General features: G+C 43.1%; 1 protein-coding gene across 2 annotated transcripts in view; it reads right to left on the bottom strand.

Moving 5' to 3' along the window:
* LOC138663157 (oocyte zinc finger protein XlCOF22-like) overlaps positions 1–22,755 on the bottom strand; it is a 41,260-nt gene that overhangs the window by 8,752 nt on the left and 9,753 nt on the right. For both annotated transcript variants that reach the window (XM_069749303.1, XM_069749304.1), the window contains one exon: positions 22,593–22,683. In XM_069749303.1, the coding sequence (XP_069605404.1) occupies positions 22,593–22,683 (91 nt within the window). The remainder of the gene's footprint in view (positions 1–22,592; positions 22,684–22,755) is intronic.

Below are 22,755 nucleotides of genomic sequence, written 5' to 3'. Positions count from 1 at the left end.
AAACCAATGTTCTCCTCTGGTTCAGCCCTCTGTGCTCAGCTTCCGGCTTCTGTATTAAATAACTATTGTGACCCTGGCCCATTTACTGACTACTCTTGCATCTTATGATTTGGTTTTTTCTCTGCCTTCCTGGTTCTGACCGGGTAACCTGACTATTCTTCTTCCCATCTCACACAACAGAACAGCAGGTAACAACATGGCCCAAGCCTAAGGGTTTCTGTGTAAGTCCAAATCCGTGTATATCCTGTAAAAGGATGAGCAAGGCAATCCCTGGAATATGGAAAACGGAGTAGATAGCGCCAAGCCTGTTCGTAGTAACCATCTTTTGAACTGCCAGGTGACCATGAATATATTGTGTCTCCAAACCATTTCACCAAGATTTACATTCAAATAGCTAAATGGAACTCTTTCTCTTCTTAACCCCACCATGTGCCCAGACAGTGGAATACAACCATATATAAGGTATTGATGGATTCAGGAGAAGTTGGAAAATAATTGGTAAGGTCCACTTGTTTCCTATTACACTTTTTAATGAATTCCAAAGTTATCACCACTTAAAGTGATACATGTCAAATTTGAAATATGGGACCTGATTAGGAAGTAAAACTGGTTGTGGGAAATGGTTAAATCAGAGTATTTTGGGAATTAACTACTGTAGTCAAAACCTGTGAGTATAGACAATAACATCTACTGAAATGATCAAACTCAACCATCTTCATCAGTCAAACAAGTATCTAATGGTGAAATTTCTTTGGAGTAATTCGAGTATGTGGCTAGGTAATCCCACATATTTTGCGGCTGTCTAAACAGTTGTGAAACATGTGGCCGTTGGGACTCAAACATGTCATTCTAGAATACAGAAATTAGAGGTTACAGGGAAAAAATATGTTAAGAATTTTTTTTTACTGTATAATGACTTGTATATAAGGCAAAATCTAAAAAGTATTTAGTAAAAAAATTATAATTTAAAGTAAACCGAAATTGATTTTTAACTTAAAAAATTTGAAATTTCAGTGTAATTTATGAAGAAAGCAAGAAGTGTAAAAAATGAGGGACTCAGATACCCCCTGTATTAGACATAAGGGAGGTCCTCCTATACATTCTGTTCAGATTGTCATGCAGTGGTACTCAAAACTATACTCCAAGTGGCAAAAATTACAAGCATGGCCATCCATACACCCTTCATGGCATCAAATGTAATGCCTCAAAAAAATTAAGAAAATTTAGTTGTGGAACTTCTGCACTCATAAAAGGCTTTGCAGAAAGAAAAATGCAAAGCCTTTCCTCCTTGGTTGGGCAAGCTGGTACTTGCATGTGCTGCTACAACACTGCCAGAGTGGCGGTAGCTGTAGCTGACTTGCGGAAGTGGGCACCCATGCGGTATAGCTTGACCAGAAGTTCTGGCAACTCTAAGTAGGTTTTCAGCAACTGAGGGTTAATGCCAAGTTCAGTAAGTGTCAAGTTCAGTTAGAGAAAGTGTGGTGAAGTGACTGTGGCGGTCACAGGCAATAGGCTGCTAGGGACAGCGTGATGTTACTCAAGGCAGTGCATTGCCAATAAACCGTTCCATGTGAATCCATCTGTAGGCTTAGGAAACTCGAGATGGACACCGGGGCTTTTAGGCACTCTAAGCCTACAGCGCTACAGGGAAAGATGAGTCAGGAGAAGATGGAATTCGGGTGCATTGTTTGTGGAGAAGAATTCCTAGTGCTAGCAAGAGAGATGCTCTACCCATACCAAGAACTAGCGCTAAAATTAAGTCCGATACCTGTAGGAAAGACCTTGCCCCGTTGGGCCCCATCCTATATGTCTGATTGTAATGACCGAAATCTGCCAAGTAAAAGTTTGACTGTATTAACAAATTCTGTGTCCCCTGGATTGTTTGCTGCGAAGGTGCTGGAAGATGGGAGCATGAAGCCAGTGGAGGCCTATGGGGCCACAAGTGCGGTGCACCCCACACACAGCAGCACTCCGGGAATGGGACATGTTTTGTCTGTAGGGTGCGAGAGTGTGTGCGGAAGCAAGCAGCTTGCCAACAACTACCTGGCTTAGTTACCTTACACAAGCATGTGTAACACCCCAGGAGGCAAGTTGTTACAGTCGTGTCGCCTTCCTTTCTTAGGGACAACTGTAAAGACGCTGATGCACCACTGCTATTCCTCAACAAAGTCATACTCAGAGAAAAATCAACTATTAGGCCATACTTGGTATCAAAGAGACTGTACGTGCCCCTTGACACTACAGGCACAACATCCTCTTTACCATAAGAGCCACTCATAAATCCTGGATTAAGCGCGACTTTAGAGTAAGACCCGGGAGGGCCGAAACGTCAATCACATTGAGTCGCTTGTACAATTGTTTAGTAAGTGCCTACTACTTGATCTGTCACATTTGATTGATTTCTGTTTTTCACTTGAATAAATTAGCAAGTTTCAAAAAATCCTTTTGTTTCTAAGATATTCCACACAGGGAGTGCGGTGGATTTCAATAATATTGATACTAGACCTTACGGTCTGTCTCACCAGCACCCCGATCTAAATTTAGAGTGCAGACCAAATTAGATATATTTACACCACCGTATTAGACTGCTGGGGGCCCCCCTGGGACTGGACCTGATTCTCCAACATCACCGTGAGTTTGTTCCTGTTTGGTGCACCTGTTAGGGCCTAGTGTAGGCTTCAATAGTCAGTACACGGGAGCCGTGTGGCCTGCTTAGTAAAGGCCAGGAAGGTTATACGTAGAGTAGCATCATCACTTGTTTATTGTTTACATTTGCTCGTTAGACATATTTTGAGTCTGTAATAGCTGGAGCACTATTTTACGGAAAAGATAAAGTTCATAACTCTTGTAAATTGTCTTTTGCCATTGTAAACCCCTGTTTGCATCTTCCTCATTCCCTTCATTCCTTGCCTTCCAATAAATCTACCCTTTGTGGTTTGCACCTCATCTTGTGTACAGTAGTCTTCCTGCACCGTGGTGGTCCCCCGGCCATCGCTTCATTGGTAAGGGCATGGGTGAAAATAGTGGGCAAGTGCTGGTATAACACGGAAACACTGCAGTGGCACAAATAAAGGGAGCTTGGGACAGAGTAGCGAAGGACCAAATGTCTACACCTGTAGCAGGCCATTTTTAAAAAAAATTATTTCTAACTAAGGTAGTTTCACACAAACCAAGTTCTACAGTATATATGACAATAGTCAGTTTTGGAACAACCAAATTTGTAGACCTGTAGCAGGCCAATTTTTCTTTATTTCAAAACAAACAAATTTCACCCAAAGCAGGTTATACAGTATGTATGACAAAAAAAGTAAATTGTTGGAGTAAATATATTTGGGGAATTGTACTAGTCCAAGTGTTTGGGGGGTTTTATTTTTAAACACTATAATATTACACTTCGCACGTTAAACTCTATTGATGACTAATTGAATCCAGAAATTTTTTCAACGCTTTTTTTTGGAATGTTACATACCACCATAATGTTACAAGATTCGCATTTTACAGTTTATGGATGAATCATTGAGTCCATAAAAAGTTTTGAAACTTTCTTTGCAGTCTTATATACTATAGAAATTTAACAGAAAGCACCTAATGCTTTATGGATGACTAATTGAATCCAGACAAATATTTAAGAGCTTTTTTAGAGATGTATATATCACCAAAATGTCACAAAAAGTAGTTGTAATGAGAGATCTCATCTGAGATGCCAACTGTCGATAACTTGTAGCTAGTGGGCCTGACCACATTCCTCTAGCCCTGGTCCTGGCTCGCCTTCTTGTCTCTTCTGACCACCCTAGGTCCCGCAGTCTGCTCATCACTTCCTGGATCCTGATTAATAGGTCCCATGAGTTCACGGCCAATGAACTCACTTCACCTATGTGACGTCGGTGCGAGCACCATGGGAAATTTTCTAACGTCAGAAAGGTGAAGAGAGTTCACTGGCCGTGAACTTGCAGGACCTGTCAGACGGCATCACTAGCAGGAGAACTTTCTCACACTCGCGATGCCCTCAGACAGGGAATAGCAGTTCACACACACACAGACACAGGACACGGTGCTCAGGGTGTCTGCTGGATGACAGGCTGCACGGTTGCATCATGCAGCCTGCCATCTGGATGTAGCAGAGTGGGACCCGTCGTGGGACAAATGGACTAAAAACATCTCTCTGGAAAGGTGCGGAATACTATTTGTTTTTTTTAACTTCTTTTGCAGATGATGAGGGCATCGAGTGAATGGGCGAGGTGACAATTATGGTTTAATTAAGAATATAAAAGAGTCTGTGTCATTCTTTCATTAAATTACTTTTTTCTGGGTGTCTGTGTTTTCTTACAATGTGACTATGTGGCTAGTATTGGGGTTGTCTTATTGATGTTTCTCTGTCTCCACTGCTAGCCTGATGGTGACATTAACCCTCCCCCCAACTATCACCACACTTGCCATAGCTACAGTGCAAGTGGGAAGAGCGAGGCTAAGTGTCAGAATTGGCGCATCTTAGATATGCGCTTTTTCTGGGGTGGCTGAGAGCTGATGTTTCTAGCCTGGGGGGGGGGACCAGTATCCATGGCCCCTTCCAAGGCTATTAATATCAGCCTGTAGCTGTCTGCATAGCCTTTGCTGGATATTATAAGGGGAGCCTACTGTTGTGAATTCTGCTTTTGGGCTCCCTCCGGTGGTTGTAGGTGGTAATGCAGTTGTCTCTGGGCTGCAGTCCTGGACAGGTGTATCTGCTGATTGCAATTCTGACTGGGGTATTTAGGTTTGCAGGATTCATTAGTCCTTGCCAGTTGTCAATGTTTCTTGGGAAGTTTTGGATCTCTGTCTGGCTTCTCCTGCTTAGCTGCCAATTCAGCAAAGAGAAGTGTCTGTTTCTTTTTCTTTGGCACACAAGCTGAGTGCTTGTTTTTTGATTGTATTCCTGCTCTGAGTGCAGGATTCTCTGGAGTTGCAGATATATGTTCCACATCTTTAGTTAGATGGAGGAATTTTTTGTATAATCTGCTGTGGATATTTTTGGAAGGGTTTTAATACTGACCGCATAGTACGCTGTCCTATCCTTTCCTATTTTAGCTAGAGTGGCCTCTTGTGCTAAATCCTGTTTTCTGCTTGTGTTTGTCTTTCCTCTCCTACTCACAGCCAATATTTGTGGGGGGCTGCCTATCCTTTGGGGTTCTGCTCTGATGCATGGTAGTATTCCTATTTCTATCTATAGGGGTATCTAGTCCTCCGGCTGTGACGAGGTGTCTAGGGTTTGTTAGGTACACCCCACGGCTACTTCTAGTTGCGGTGTTAAGATCAGGATTTGCGGTCAGCATAGTTACCACCTGCTCCAGTGAAAGTTTTCATGCTGCTCCAAGGTCACTGGATCATAACAGTACAACTGGCCCATAATGAGTTAACTGCATCTCAGAAGAAGGGAAGAAAGGTGTTGAGCCTTTTTTTTTTCTTCAGTCTGCTTTATCTTCTCTTCCCTCTTTATCTCTGGGTGGCTGAGGAGCCTAGTGCTAGCATGAATGTTCAGGAATTAGCTTCTTGTGTAGACCAGCTTGCTGCTAGGGTACAGGGTATTTCTGATTATATTGTTCAGACTCCTGTTTTAGAACCGAAGATTCCTACTCCTGATTTGTTTTTTGGTGACAGGTCCAAATTTTTGAGTTTTAAAAACAACTGTAAACTGTTTTTTGCTTTGAGACCTCGATCCTCCGGTGATTCCATTCAGCAGGTTAAAATCGTCATCTCCCTGCTGCGTGGTGACCCTGGAATCTGGGAATCCGGCTTTGCTTAATGTAGACTCTTTTTTTCAGGCTTTAGGATTATTATATGATGAACCTAATTCTGTGGATCAAGCTGAGAAGACCTTGTTGACCCTGTCTCAGGGTCAAGAGGCGGCAGAATTGTATTGTCAGAAATTCAGAAAATGGTCTGTGTTGACTAAATGGAATAATGATGCTTTGGCAGCAATTTTCAGAAAGGGTCTTTCTGAATCCGTTAAAGATGTTATGGTGGGGTTTCCCACGCCTTCCGGTCTGAGTGATTCTATGTCTCTGGCCATTCAGATTGACCGGCGCTTGCGGGAGCGCAGAACTGTGCGCGCTGTGGCGTTGTCCTCAGAGCAGATTCCTGAGCCAATGAAGTGTGATAGGATTCTGTCTATAACGGAACGACAAGGATTCAGACGTCAGAATAGGTTGGGTTATTATTGTGGCGACGCTTCTCATGTCATTTCAGTCTGCCCTAAGCGGACAAAGAGGATCGCTAGTTCATTAAGTACTGTACAACCTAAATTTCTGTTATCTGTGTCCTTGATCTGCTCATTGTCATCATTTTCTGTCATGGCGTTTGTGGATTCAGGCGCTGCCTTGAACTTAATGGACTTTGAGTTTGCCAGGCGTTGTGGTTTTCCCTTGCAGCCTTTGCAGAACCCTATTCCTTTAAGGGGCATTGATGCTACACCCTTGGCTAAAAATAAGCCCCAGTTTTGGACACAGGTGACCATGCACATGGCGCCAGCCCATCAGGAAGATTGTCGATTTCTGGTGTTGCATAATTTGCATGATGCTATCGTGCTGGGTTTTCCGTGGTTGCAGGTACATAATCCTGTAACAGCAAATCCAACAGAAAATAGATACTCCAGCTCCGATAAAAACTTGAAATCTTTAATAATCCAAATGGTTAAAATAGATAATCCTTACATGTGGTGGACCAAACAGGTGTTTGTAATAGATAAGGCTACGCGTTTCGACCTAAATCGGTCTTACTCATGCCTGTGTTACATTGCAAATGAAAGTTACACATATAGTGTTCCTAGACAGAAGGTTCCGAATGAATGGAATCAGATCCTAACCAATTGCTCTCTGAACCTAATGAAGCTTATAATAAAAAATGAGGAAAACAAGCCGACGGAAATTCAGGAAAATGTGGAAAAAATAAAAAATATTTTGGAAGAATTTAAATCACTACCAAATTATGAGTTATCTATGGATAGAGTGAAAGGCAATGTCAGCACATTGGAAGATGACATAATGAATAATAATAATAATAATCTTTATTTTTATATAGCGCTAACATATTACGCAGCGCTTTACAGTTTGCACACATTATCATCGCTGTCCCCGATGGGGCTCACAATCTAAATTCCCTATCAGTATGTCTTTGGAATGTGGGAGGAAACCGGAGTGCCCGGAGGAAACCCACGCAAACACGGAGAGAACATACAAACTCTTTGCAGATGTTATCCAAGATGGGATTAGAACCCAGGACTCCAGCGCTGCAAGGCTGCTGTGCTAACCACTGCGCCACCGTGCTGCCCTGAATCGCAAAAGACGGAAATTTGAAAGAGATCTAAGAGATTACTCCACAGACAGTGTGTATGATTGGAGTCGATGGGAGAGGAATTACAAATCTCCGAAATCCATCTTAAAAAATAGCCATGCTCGTCATAAATCCAATACCAGACCTCAGGTGAATTTCTCATCCACGGAACTTGATTCATCCGATACTAATGCCAGTATGTCAGATACGTCTATACCAAATTATACATCGGAAAACAGAAGAAAATTTGGAAAAGTGTCAAAAAATGGAAGAGAAGAGCTGGGAGAAAACATAAAAAATCCATCAGGAATTATGACCCGCAACAAAAAGAAACACAAACAATAAAAGGAAGTAATGTGGTCAATTTATCTGCCCAAACTTTGACACAAGATCAACTAGATGTATTGGCTCTGGGACTTAATTTTGTACCAGATACCGACTTTAATCTGTTTATGGCCATTCTAGACATCAACAAATTTGTAAGAAATCTGACTCTAAAAAAACATTTCTCTGCAGATGAAATAACAACTGTGAATCAAGATCATGATATGGAAATTAATGAATTTGAGAACCTTACCTTTAAGGAACAAGTTACTCTGAACTGTCTAATGAAATTATCCAAAGAAAATCAGGATGAATCAATGGAAGGAACTACAAACGCATCTAAAAACTTTAAGACTAAAAACCCATACTTCTACCCTATACAGACTAGAGTGGAATGTATGGATAAGTTTCAAGAACTAGTCGAGAAAGACCTAAAGAACTTGGAACATAGTCTGAATAGTAACAACAAAATGCAGAGAAACCTTTCTTATCGGCAGCGGAAAGCACTTAATGAACTAAAATCCTTTAAAAATATTATCATTAAAAAAAGTGATAAGGGCGGTCTAATAGGATTACAAGGACAAAATGTATGAATTATTATCTGATAATGCTACCTACAACAAATTCAAAAAGAATCCAACCAAAGAATATAATGAGAAAATCAAAAAATTAATTGAGGAGGGTGCATTTTTAGCAGTCCTGAGTAAAAAACAAGCCGAATATTTATATGTAGAAACCCCAAAACTGCCTATCATGTATGGCCTTCCTAAGGTACACAAAAGCACAGGTTTACCAGCCATGCGACCGATAATTTCGGGCATAGGCTCCATGTCAGAACACCTATGTGAATGGGTTGACTCATTATTGCAACCTTTGGTGAAAAAAATGCCAGGATATGTGAAAGACTCCAGAGAAATTTTAAAAACATTTAAAAATCGTAAATGGGAGGTTAATCACACCTGGCTCAGTTGTGATGTAATCTCGTTATACACAAGCATACCCCATAATGTAGCCATGAAAGCGCTAGAGTTCCATTTAAAAGATTATGGTCAATACTCTCAAAACCTGATAGATTTTCTATTGAGAGTAACGTACTTTCTTATGGAACATAATATTTTTTCATTTGATGGTGAAATATATATTCAGAAGTCGGGAGTCCCAATGGGGGCAAAATACTCACCATCTCTGGCAAATCTGACAATGGCTTATTGGGAACAAGAATTTATTTATGCTGCTGAGAACCCCTTTGTTGACCACATCTCCTGGTATGGCAGGTACATAGATGACACCCTCATTATTTGGGGGGGGGGGGGGTGATGTGTCTGCCATACCGGGATTTGTGGAATACATTAATTCTAATAATTTTGGTATAAAATTCACTTATGTTCAGGACAACAAATCCATTTCTTTTTTAGATCTGGAGCTAAGTGGTACTGTTGGCGAAGAAATCACTAGTCGAACTCATATAAAACCAATTAGCGGCAATACAATTCTACATGCTAATAGTAGTCACCCATCTCACACTATAAAATCCATACCAGTGGGGGAGTTCACTAGGCTGAAACGAAATTGCAGCAAAAAAGAGGATCAATCAAAAGAGTTCCAGGAACTAAAAACCAAGCTAAAAGCTAGAAACTATCCAAATTGGACACTGAATAGGGCCATTAATATAGTGGAGAAAAAACAAAGGGAGGACCTTCTAGTCCCTTCTAAAATCAAAAAAGGTACTAATGATAATAAAAATAAAAACAGAAAATATGCAAATAATTTACATTTATGTTTACAATTTTCCCCACAGTTTAATCAGAAATATTATCAATAACAGATTACCTATTCTATATGAAGATGAAGGGCTATCACATTTATTAAAGGATGGTGTAAATATAGTTGCTAGAAGGGCACAAACCATTGGTGATATAATTGCCCCTAATTCACTTCAATCTAAAACTAAATCCAAGTCCACTACTTGGTTAGACTGCAAGGGTTTCTTTAAATGCGGTACCGCAGCGTGCAGCACTTGTATTCATGCGCAGCTGGGAAATAAATTCTGGAACTCTGATAAATCTAAAAGCTATAATATAAATAGCTTTATAAATTGTCATACAAAAAATGTAGTCTATGAAATAGAGTGCACTACATGTCAGAAATCCTATGTGGGCTGCACATCGCGCAAATTAAAAACTCGCATTACAGAGCACCTGAAAGATGTCAATATGTGTAATATGACTAATCGAAATATATCAATGGCTGCAAAACATTTTAGTACGATGCATAATGGTGATACTTCATCCTTTAAAGTGTATGGCATAGAAAAAATCTATCCGCCTAATCGAGGAGGAGACATAAAAAGACGTCTACTCACAAGAGAGGCGTTTTGGATTTTTAATCTCAACACTCGATTTCCATCAGGGTTAAACAAAAGAAACGAATTATTATACTACTATTGCTAATTGTTTAGTGTTATTGTTTTAAATTGTATATCACATATGTGTTTGTAGGACCTTGTAAGACCTTTCACTAGAGATCATGTGATGTGGAGAGGGCGGAACCTTCTGTCTAGGAACACTATATGTGTAACTTTCATTTGCAATGTAACACAGGCATGAGTAAGACCGATTTAGGTCGAAATGCGTAGCCTTATCTATTACAAACACCTGTTTGGCCCACCACATGTAAGGATTATCTATTTTAACCATTTGGATTATTAAAGATTTCAAGTTTTTATCGGAGCTGGAGTATCTATTTTCTGTTGGATTTGCTGTTGCTGGACGTTTGGATCAAGACGGACTCTCGTGCTCCATTACTGCTGGTCTGGTTGGTGAGCTGGCTAAGGCTTTCTAAGCCGCTTTTCGTATATATGTGCTATTACATAATCCTGTGTTGGACTGGAAGTCCATGTCTGTGACTAGTTGGGGTTGTCAGGGGGTTCATAATGATGTTCCTTTGATGTCAATCTCCTCTTCTTCCTCTTCTGAAATTCCAGAGTTTTTGTCTGATTTTCAGGATGTATTCGATGAGCCCAAGTCCAGTTTCCTTCCACCGCACAGGGACTGCGATTGTGCTATTGACTTGATTCCAGGCTGTAAGTTTCCTAAGGGTCGACTTTTCAACCTGTCTGTGCCTGAACATACCGCCATGCGGAGCTATATTAAGGAGTCTTTGGAGAAAGGGCATATTCGGCCATCTTCTTCACCGTTGAGAGCAGGGTTCTTTTTTGTTGCTAAAAAAGATGGTTCCTTGAGACCCTGTATTGATTATCGCCTCTTGAATAAAATCACGGTCAAGTTTCAATACCCTTTACCTTTGCTTAACGATTTGTTTGCTAGGATTAAGGGAGCTAGTTGGTTTATGAAGATTGACCTTCGGGGGGGCATATAATCTTGTTCGTATTAAGCAGGGTGATGAATGGAAAACTGCGTTTAATACGCCCGAAGGCCATTTTGAATACCTTGTGATGCCATTCGGGCTCACTAATGCTCCTTCTGTTTTTCAGTCCTTCATGCATGATATTTTCCGGACTTACATTGATAAGTTCTTGATTGTATATTTGGACGATATTTAGATTTTTTCCGATGATTGGGAGTCTCATGTGGAACAGGTCAGGATGGTATTTCAGATCCTTCGTGACAATGCCCTGTTTGTGAAAGGGTCTAAGTGTCTCTTTGGGGTGCAGGTGGTTTCTTTTTTGGGCTTTATTTTTTCTCCCTCGTCTATAGAGATGGATCCGGTTAAGGTTCAGGCCATTCATGATTGGATTCAGCCCACATCCGTGAAGAGCCTTCAGAAATTTTGGGGTTTTGCAAATTTTTATCGCCGTTTTATTGCTAATTTTTCCAGCGTGGTTAAACCCTTGACCGATTTGACGAAGAAAAGCGCTTATGTGGCGAATTGGTCCTCTGCGGCTGTCTCTGCCTTTCAGGAGCTTAAACGTCGATTTACTTATGCTCCGTTGTTTCGCCAACCGGATGTTTCTCTTCCGTTTCAGGTTGAGGTTGACGCTTCTGAGATTGGGGCAGGAGCCGTTTTGTCTCAGAGAGATCCTGTTGGTTCCTTAATGAAACCGTGTGCCTTCTTTTCCCGTAAGTTTTTGCCTGCTGAATGCAATTATGATGTCAGCAATCGGGAGTTGTTGGCTATGAAGTGGGCGTTTGAGGAATGGCGACATTGGCTTGAGGGAGCTAAGCACCGTATTGTGGTCTTGACCGATCATAAGAATTTGATTTACCTCGAGTCTGCCAAACGGCTGAATCCTAGACAGGCTCGATGGTCCTTGGTTTTTTTCCCGTTTTGATTTCGTGGTCTCGTACCTTCCGGGTTCTAAGAACATTAAGGCTGATGCCCTCTCTAGGAGTTTTTTGCCTGATTCTCCTGAGGTCTTAGAACCGGTCGGTATTCTGAAAGAAGGGGTGGTCCTTTCTGCCATTTCCCCTGATTTACAACGGGTTCTTCAGGAATTTCAGGCTGACAAACCTGACCGCTGTCCTGTGGGGAAACTGTTCCTGACAGATGGACTAGTAGAGTGATTTCTGAGGTTCACTGTTCCGTGTTGGCTGGTCATCCTGGCATTTTTGGTACCAGAGACTTGGGTGGTAGGTCCTTTTGGTGGCCTTCTTTGTCGCATGATGTGCGTTCTTTTGTGCAGTCCTGTGGGACTTGTGCACGGGCCAAGCCTTGTTGTTCCCATGCTAGTGGGTTGCTTTTGCCATTGCCAGTCCCTGAGAGGCCCTGGGCGCATATTTCTATGGATTTTATTTCCGATCTTCCGGTTTCCCAGAGGATGTCGGTTATCTGGGTTGTTTGTGACCGGTTCTCTAAGATGGTTCATTTGGTGCCTTTGCCTAAATTGCCTTCCTCTTCGGATTTGGTTTCGTTGTTTTTTCAGCATGTGGTCCGTTTGCATGGTATTCCGGAGAATATTGTGTCCGACAGAGGTTCCCAGTTTGTTTCTAGGTTTTGGCGGGCCTTTTGTGCTAGGCTGGGCATTGATGTCTTTTTCTTCTGCGTTTCATCCTCAGACAAATGGTCAGACCGAGCGAACTAATCAGACTTTGGAGACTTATTTGAGATGCTTTGTGTCTGCTGATCAGGATGATTGGGTGGCTTTCTTGCCATTGGCCAAGTTTGCCCTTAATAATCGGGCTAGTTCGGCTACTTGGCCTTTCTTTTGTAATTTTGGTTTTCATTCTCGTTTTTCTTCTGGGCAGGTTGAGCCTTCTGACTGTCCTGGTGTGGATTCTGTGGTTGACAGGTTGCAGCAGATTTGGGCTCATGTGGTGGACAATTTGGTGTTGTCTCAGGAGGAGGCTCAACGTTTTGCTAACCGTCGTTGGTGTGTTGGTTCCCGGCTTCGGGTTGGGGATCTGGTCTGGTTGTCTTCCCGTCATGTTCCTATGAAGGTTTCTTCTCCTAAGTTTAAGCCTCGGTTTATTGGTCCTTATAGGATTTCTGAGATTATTATTCCGGTGTCTTTTCGAGTGGTGCTTCCGGCCTCTTTTGCGATCCATAATGTCTTCCATAGATCTTTATTGCGGAAATATGTGGAGCCCGTTGTTCCCTCTGTTGATCCTCCGGCCCCTGTGTTGGTGGATGGGGAGTTGGAGTATGTTGTTGAGAAGATTTTGGATTCCCGTTTTTCGAGGCGGAAGCTTCAGTACCTTGTCAAATGGAAGGGTTATGGCCAGGAGGATAATTCTTAGGTTTTTGCCTCTGATGTCCATGCCGCTGATTTGGTTCGTGCCTTTCATCTGGCTCATCCTGATCGGCCTGGGGGCTCTGGTGAGGGTTCGGTGACCCCTCCTCAAGGGGGGGGTACTGTTGTGAATTCTGCTTTTGGGCTCCCTCCGGTGGTTGTAGGTGGTAATGCAGTTGTCTCTGGGCTGCAGTCCTGGACAGGTGTATCTGCTGATTGCAATTCTGACTGGGGTATTTAGGTTTGCAGGATTCATTAGTCCTTTCCAGTTGTCAATGTTTCTTGGGAAGTGTTGGATCTCTGTCTGGCTTCTCCTGCTTAGCTGCCAATTCAGCAAAGATAAGTGTCTGTTTCTTTTTCTTTGGCACACAAGCTGAGTGCTTGTTTTTTTATTGTATTCCTGCTCTGAGTGTAGGATTCTCTGGAGTTGCAGATATACGTTCCACGTCTTTAGTTAGATGGAGGAATTTTTTGTATAATCTGCTGTGGATATTTTTGGAAGGGTTTTAGTACTGACCGCATAGTACGCTGTCCTATCCTTTCCTATTTTAGCTATAGTGGCCTCTTGTGCTAAATCCTGTTTTTTGCCTGTGTTTATCTTTCCTCTCCTACTCACAGCCAATATTTGTGGGGGGCTGCCTATCCTTTGGGGTTCTGCTCTGAGGCAAGGTAGTATTCCTATCTATAGGGGTATCTAGTCCTCCGGCTGTGACGAGGTGTCTAGGGTTTGTTAGGTACACCCCACGGCTACTTCTAGTTGCGGTGTTAAGATCAGGATTTGCGGTCAGTATAGTTACCACCTACTCCAGTGAAAGTTTTCATGCTGCTCCAAGGTCACCGGATCATAACAGCCTACGTCATTCTATCCCCCATTTTAATACCCAGTAAAGGTAATTATACAGCTGTGAGCTGATATTAATAGACTGAGAAGCTCCATGGGTATTGCCCTCTTCCCAGGCCATAAATATCTGCCCCCAGCCATCGGCTTTCCCTCTGCACGGAAACCCATCTACCTATTCCATTTGTATTTACTGTATAAAATCAATCTCGGCTCCTGAATTGATTTTTACAGACCACGGCAGATGAGCCGATATATATATATATGTGTATATATATATATATATATATATATATATATATATATATATATATATATATATTTTCACTGGCATCTACAGATATATTGTGATGCAGTGACCCCTGTGGCAGCTAGGGGGCGCTGTGTATGCTCCTTGGGATGTGCATGGAAGTGTATCTGTTATTATAATGGTGGTGAAACAGTGACTGGCAGAATTGTTAATGGCCGATATGTGTCGCAGAGGGAGTCTGCGTGGTAAGTCTGATTCAATGTTGTTCTGGGACCTGTAGTCCCTCAAGAGTTGGTGTATTTGTAAGGGAGACTTACTAGGCTAGTTATGTGAGATGGGCGGGACAAACTAGCCACACATCCACACTCCCACCCAGGGGAGTGGTTTAGGGTATATAATGTGACCAGTGTGTGGGTCACATGTTCAGGTGTGGTTCCTGTGTGGTTCCAGTGTTTGGATCTGGATGTTGCCAGGTCCTGGAAGCCCGTGTTGGATTTCCTGGGAGTAGGAGTCCTGAAGAGCACATGGTGGGGCTTTAGACCTGGTGGCCTGGGGTGTTGGACCAACGTCCTGAATAGCACCTGGACAGGTCACATGTGTGGTTCCTGTGTTGGATTTCCTGGGAGTAGGAGTCCTGTAGAGCACATGCTGGTGTGTTGGGAGGTCCTGGGAGTAGGATCGGATCCCTGAATAGCGCACAGTAAGACTATGGTTCTGGATGCAGAAATCCAAAAAGAATTAAACCGCACCCTATGTCTATACAGCTTCCATACGCATGTTGGCGCAAGTCAGTGCCAAGGGGTCCAACCCGGCTACAAGTCCATATCCCAAAACAGAAGAAAGACAGCGCCACAACGGCCAGTGATGAAAACCTTACGTATTTAATCTGCCTCCTGCGGCGACGTTTCGGTACAATGACCTTTATCAAGCACTTTGCAGTTGTAAAAACCATCAAGCGCTACAAAGAAACTGGCTCACATGAGGAATGCCCCAGGAAAGGAAGACCAAGAGTCACCTCTGCTTCTGAGTATAAGTTTATCCGAGTCACCAGTCTCAGAAATCGCAGGTTAACAGCAGCTCAGATTAGAGACCAGTTCAATGCCACACAGAGTTCTAGCAGCAGACACATCTCTACAACAACTGTTAGGCCGGGATCACACATGTGAGAAATACGTCCGAGTCTCGCATGGTAATACAGCATTCCCGCCGTCACTCAGGAGCGGAGCATGCGGCTGCATGTATTGCTATTTTTATATAGACTAGCTGCAGGTAGATCCATTTAAAACTATATATTTTGGATGGTGCCATCCTTGGGTGCTTTATATGTATGTATTGCTATGTGGCCGACGCTTCGCTCCTGAGTGACTGCGGCAATGCCGGGTATTACCATGCGAGACTCGGACTTATTTCTCGAATGAGTGATCCCGGCCTTAAGAGGAGACTGTGCAGCAGACCTTCATGGTAAAATAGCTGCTAGGAAACCACTGCTAAGAACAGGGAACAAGCAGAAGAGACTTGTTTGGGCTAAAGAACACAAGGAATGGACATTAGACCAGTGGAAATCTGTGCTTTGGTCTGAGGAGTCCAAATTTGAGATCTTTGGTTCCAACCACCGTGTCTTTGTGCGACGCAGAAAAGGTGAACGGATGGACTCTATAATGCCTGGTTCCCACTGTGAAGCATGGAGGAGGTGTGATGCTGTGGGGGTGCTTTGCTTGTGACACTGTTGGGGATTTATTCAAGATTGAAGGCATACTGAACCAGCATGGCTACCACAGCATCTTGCAGCAGCATGCTATTCCATCTGCTTTGCGTTTAGTTGGACCATCATTTATTTTTCAACAGGACAATAACCCCAAAAACACCTCCAGGCTGTGTAAGGGCTATTTGACCAAGAAGGAGAGTGATGGGGTGCTACGCCAGATGACCTGGCCTCCACAGTCACCAGACCTGAACCCAATCGAGATGGTTTGGGGTGAGCTGGACAGAAGAGTGAAGGCAAAAGGGCCAACAAATGCTAAGCATCTCTGGGAACTCCTTCAAGACTGTTGGAAGACCATTCCTGGTGACTACCTCTTGGAGCTCATCAAGAGAATGCCAAGAGTGTGCAAAGCAAAAGGTGGCTACTTTGAATAACCTAGAATATAAGACATTTTCAGTTGTTTCACACTTTTTGTTAAGTATATAATTCCACATGTGTTAATTCATAGTTTTGATGCCTTCAGTGTGAATGTACAATTATCAGTCATGAAAATGCAGAAAAATCTTTAACCCCTTAAGCCCCAAGGGTGGTTTGCACGTTAATGACCGGGCCAATTTTTACAATTCTGACCACTGTCCCTTTATGAGGTTATAACTCTGGAACGCTTCAACGAATCTTGGCGATTCTGACACTGTTTTCTCGTGACATATTGTACTTCATGATAGTGGTAAAATTTCTTAGATATAATGTGTGTTTATTTCTGAAAAAAAAAAATGGATATTTGGCGAAAATTTTGCAATTTTCCAACATTGAATTTTTATGCCCTTAAAATCACAGAGATATGTCACACAAAATAATTAATAAGTAACATTTCCCACATGTCTACTTTACATCAGCACAATTTTGGAACCAAAATTTTTTTTGTTAGGGAGTTATAAGGGTTAAAAGTTGACCAGCAATATCTCATTTTTACAAAACCAATATTTTTTAGGGACCACATCACATTTGAAGTCATTTTGAGGGGTCTATATGATAGAAAATAACCAAGTGTGACACCATTCTAAAAACTGCACCCCCCAAAGTGCGCAAAACCACATTCAAGAAGTTTATTAACCCTTCAGGTGTTTCACAGGAATTTTTGGAATGTTTAAATAAAAATGAACATTTAACTTTTTTTCACAAAAAAATTTACTTCAGCTCCAATTTGTTTTATTTTCCCAAGGGTAACAGGAGAAAATGGACCACAAAAGTTGTTGTACAATTTGTTCTGAGTACGCCAATACCCCATATGTGAAGGTAAACCACTGTTTGGGCACATGGCAGAGCTTGGAAGGAAAGGAGCGCCATTTGACTTTTCAATGCAAAATTGACTGGAATTGAGATGGGACGCCATGTTGCGTTTGGAGAGCCCCTGATGTGCCTAAACATTGAAACCCCCAACAAGTGACACCATTTTGGAAAGTACCTAAGGAACTTATCTAGATGTGTGGTGAGCACATTGACCCACCAAGTGCTTCACAGAAATTTATAATGCAGAGCCGTCAAAATAAAAAATCATTTTTTTTTTCCACAAAAATTATTTTTTAGCCCCCTGTTTTGTATTTGTTTTTGGGCACATGGTAGAGCCCGGAAGCCCCTGATGCACCTAAACAGTAGAAATCCCCCACAAGTGACCCCATATTGGAAACTAGACCCCCCAAGGAACTTATCTAGATGTGTTGTGAGAACTTTGAACTCCCAATTGTTTCACTACAGTTTATAATGCAGTCGTGAAAATAAAAAAATCATTTTTTCCCACAAAAATGTTTTTTTTAGCCCCCCAAATTTTTATTTTCCCAAGGGTAACAAGAGAAATTGGACCCCAAAAGTCCTGTGTATGCTGATACCCCATATGTTGGGGTAAACCCCTGTTTGGGCGCACATTAGAGCTTGGAAGGGAATAAGCACTGTTTTACTTTTTTAACGCAGAATTGGCTGGAATTGAGATTGGACGCCATGTCGCGTTTGGAGAGCCACTGATGTGCCTAAACAGTGGAAACCCCCAATTCTAACTGAAACCCTATCCCAAACACACCCCTAACCCTAATCCCAACCATAACCCTAACCATACCCCTAACCCTGGCACACCCCTAACCCTAATCCAAACCCTAATCCTAACTTTAGCCCCAACCCTAACTGTAGCCCCAGCCCTAACTTTAGCCCCAGCCCTAACTTTAGCCCTAACCTTAATGGGAAAATGGAAATAAATACATTTTTTAATTTTTTTGTGAGGCAGAATGACCAAAAACCAACTATTCATGAATTTCTCTTGGGGGAGGCGTTTATACCGTTCCGCGTTTGGTAAAATTGATAAAGCAGTTTTATTCTTCGGGTCAGTACGATTACAGCGATACCTCATTTATATCATTTTTTTATGTTTTGGCGCTTGTTTTTTGCGGGACAAGATTACGTTTTCAGCAGTACCATGGTTATTTATATCCGTCTTTTTGATCGCATGTTATTCCACTTTTTGTTCGCCGGTATTATAATAAAGCGTTGTTTTTTGCCTCTTTTTTTTTTTTTTTACGGTGTTCACTGAAGGAGTTAACTAGTGGGCCAGTTTTATAGGTCGGATCGTTATGGACGTGGCGATACTAAATGTGTGTACTTTTATTGTTTTTTTTTTTATTTAGATAAATATTTATGGGAACAATATTTTTTCTCTATTTAGGAATTTTTTTTTTTTTACTTTGTCCCACGGGGACATCACTGTATAGTGACAGTTCGCTGATCTGACACTTTGCAGAGCACTGTGTCAGATCAGCGATCTGACGTGCAGTGCTCCTGGCTTACCAGGCACTTGGTAAGCCACCTCCCTGCAGGACCCAGAAGTAGCCCCGTGGCCATTTTGGATCCAGAGCCTGCAGGGAGGAGACACTCGGTACAAGGTGAGCACATCGCCTTGTACCGATCGTCTCAGGGAAGCACGCAGGGAGCCCCCTCCCTGCACGATGCTTCCCTGTACCGCCGGAACACTGCGATCATGTTCGATCGCAGTGTGCCGGGGTTAATGTGCCGGGGGCGGTCCGTGACAGCTCCTGGCACATAGTGCCGGATGTCAGCTACGATAGTCAGCTGACACCCGGCCGCGCTCCCCCCGTGAGCGCGGCCGAGCGCATATGACGTACTATCCCGTCACTGGGAGTTAAGTCCAAGGTCACCTTGACGGGATAGTACGTCATATGGGATTAAGGGGTTAAATGAGAAGGTGTGTCCAAACTTTTGGTCTGTACTATATATACACTGTAATATATATTTATTTATCACACACACTGCTCAAAAAAATAAAGGGAACACTAAAATCCCACATCCCAGATATCACTGAATGAAATATTCAATTGTAAATCTTTATTCATTACATAGTGGAATGTGTTGAGAACAATAAAACCTAAAAATGATCAACGTAAATCCCACGGAGGTCTGGCGTTGGAAAGATGCTCAAAATCAAAGTGGAAAATGAAGTTACAGGCTAATCCAACTTCAGTGGAAAAGCCTCAAGACAAGGAAATGCTCAGTAGTGTGTGTGGCCTCCACATGCCTGTATGATCTCCCTACAACACCTAGGCATGCTCCTGATGAGACGGCGGATGGTCTCCTGAGGGATCTCCCAGACCTGGACTAATGCATCCGCCAACTCCTGGACAGTCTGTGGTGCAACGTGACGGTGGATGGTGCTTGACTTGATGTCCGAGATGTGTTCAATCTGATTCAGGTCTGGGGAACGGGCGGGCCAGTCCGTAGCTTCAATGCCTTCATCTTATAGAAACTGCTGACACACTCCAGCCACATGAGGTCTAGCATTGTCCTGCATTAGCAGGAACCCAGAGCCAACCACAGCAGCATATGGTCTTACAAGGAGTCTGAGGATCTCATCTCGATACCTAATACAGTCAGGCTACCTCTGGCGAGCAGATGGAGGACTGTGCGACCCTCCAAAGAAATGCCACCCCACCCCACACCATTACTAACCTACTGCGAAACTGGTCATGCTGAAGGATGTAGCAGGCAGCAGATCGCGGTCTACGGCGTTTCCAGACTGTCACATGTGCTCAGTGTGAACCTGCTTTCATCTGTGTAGAGCACAGGGCGCCAGTGGCGAATTTGCCAATCCTGGTTCTGTGGTAAATGCCAAGCGTCCTGCACGGTGTTAGTCTGTGAACACAACCCCCATCTGTGTCCAACAGGCACTCAGACCATCCTCAAGGAGTCGGTTTCTAACCGTTTGTGCAGATGCATGCACATTTGTGGCCTGCTGGAGGTCATATTGCAGGGCTCTGGCAGTGCTTCTGTTCCTCCTTGCACAAAGGCTGAGGTAGCGGTCCTGCTGCTCGGTTGTTGCCCTCCTAAGATCCCTTCCACTTCTCCTGGTGTACTGGCCTGTCTCCTGGTAGCGCCTCCAGCCTCTGTCCACTACGCTGACAGACACAGCAAACCTTCTTGCCACAGGTTCCATTGATGTGCCATCCTGAATGAGCTGCACTACATGAGCCACTTGAGTGGATTGTAGAGTCCGTCTCATGCTACCACGAGTGTGAAAGCACAACCAACATTCAAAAGTGACCAAAGCATCAGCCAGAAAGCATTGGTACTGAGATGTGTTCTGTGGTCCCCACCTGCAGAACCACTCCTTTATTAAGGGTGTCTTGATTATTGCCAATAATTTCCATCTGTTGTCTATTCCATTTGCACAACAGCATGTGACGTTGATTGTCAATGTTGCTTCATAAGTGAACCATTTTATTTAACAGAAGTTTGGTTAATTTGGAGTTATATTCTGTTGTTTAAGTGTTCCCTTTATTTTTTTGAGCAGTGTATATAATATGTGTGTGTTCTGACAAATAATTGCTTTGAAATCGATGTGTAAATATCAGAGAATTGCTGTATGCAAAAGCTCTTGATAAAAATCGCATTGCATTCGGATGTAAATCAGATGCTAGCTGTGAAAAATCGGATTGTACTCGCATGACACTCACATTACACTCGTGTGACTCTCGGCAGGAACACTCGGACTGATTTTTCATACGTTAAGTGTGACCCCAGCCTTAGTATGATGGTTCAGCTTCAGCACCAGTATCTACACTGCAGGACTAATTCATTGTACTGTACACACACGCCTGGACAAGCACTCTCTTTCCCTCCAATAACAACTGTCACAGAGCGAGTAGTGCCACTACCAAGATGGCTACAGCAATACAGTGACCCGCAGGCAATACCCACATGTTTTTTGGCCGTGTAACAGGCGCCACACACGCGGTGTGGCGATTCGATTTGAAATCGAGCACCGGCTAATGTTTGCCGAGTAACAAGCACATCCGAGCACCCAGATAATCAAGTGATATCCGAGTATCACTGAGCACATTCGCTCATACATAATCAGGATTCTAGGAAACCAACAGCATCATTACCCTCCGCTTTCTCTTAGAGGACCATCATAGTATTTTTCTGCAAGTGATTTTCTAACTGTCAGCACGTTCTATGTACACTGTTATTTGGCTTTGTAGATTACAGATCTGGGCAGGTAACGGTCAGAATCTTCTAATCCCTTGAGGTAGGTGGATCCTCAAGGTTGTATGTTCAATAGAACTACTCCACTAAGGCCGGTTTCACACGTCCAGATAATTCCGGTATCGGGGGGGAAAAAAAAAAAAAAAGGTACCGGAATTATCCGTGTCCGTGTGCCCCTACGTTTCTGTGGCACATCAGTGTGGCACACGTGTACCCACTGGGTACCACACGCACCGTGCTGGGTACCACACGTACCAGAATCTGGTGCTGAAGCCGCGATTCATATCTTCCCTGCAGCAGCGTTTGCTGCAGAGAAGATATGAATAATAGTGTTTAAAATAAAGATCTATGTAACCCCCTGTGCGCCCCTCCACCCCCTGTGCGCCCCCCCCCTGCTGTTCTAAAAATACTCACCAGGCTCCCTCGCTGGCTGTCGCTGCTTCCTGTTCTGGCCGCATCTTCTCCTGTATGCGGTCACGTGGGCCGCCGATTACAGTAATGAATATGCGGCTCCACCCCTATGGGCACATAGATCTTTATTTTAAACACTATTATTCATATCTTCTCTGCAGCAAACGCTGCTGCAGGGAAGATATGAATCGCGGCTTCAGCACCAGTGGGGGGGGGTGTGTGCGTGTGCGGTACGTGTTTTACACGGACCCATTGACTTTAATGAGTCCGTGTAATACGTGCGCTCCCATGAACACTGACATGTCTTCGTGTTTGGCACACGGAGACACGGTCCGCAAAAAAATCAATGACATCTGCACAGATGCATTGATTTTTATGTGTCTACGTGTGTCAGTAGCTCCGGTACATGAGAAAAATTTTATCCTCACGTACCGGAGACACTGACGTGTGAAACCGGCCTAATAAAGTAGCCACAGCCGGTGACTGAGAAGAATCTGTGACTTCTCTTTATTGAGTGGTCACTACTCACCTGGGTAGTCATATGAAGGAATCTCCTCTTTACAACACTCATCACCTCTCACATATGTCTCTGTAGTATTAATATGGGTCAGATCTTCACCCTGGAACAAAAATTGTAAACGTCAGACAGATGGAGAAGTCACAGCTATGATCAGCTCTAATCCTGCCATCTC

The sequence above is a fragment of the Ranitomeya imitator genome, chromosome 2 (genome assembly GCF_032444005.1).
Source record: "Ranitomeya imitator isolate aRanImi1 chromosome 2, aRanImi1.pri, whole genome shotgun sequence".
Lineage (NCBI taxonomy): Eukaryota > Metazoa > Chordata > Amphibia > Anura > Dendrobatidae > Ranitomeya > Ranitomeya imitator.
This window is presented reverse-complemented; position numbering and strand designations above follow the sequence as displayed.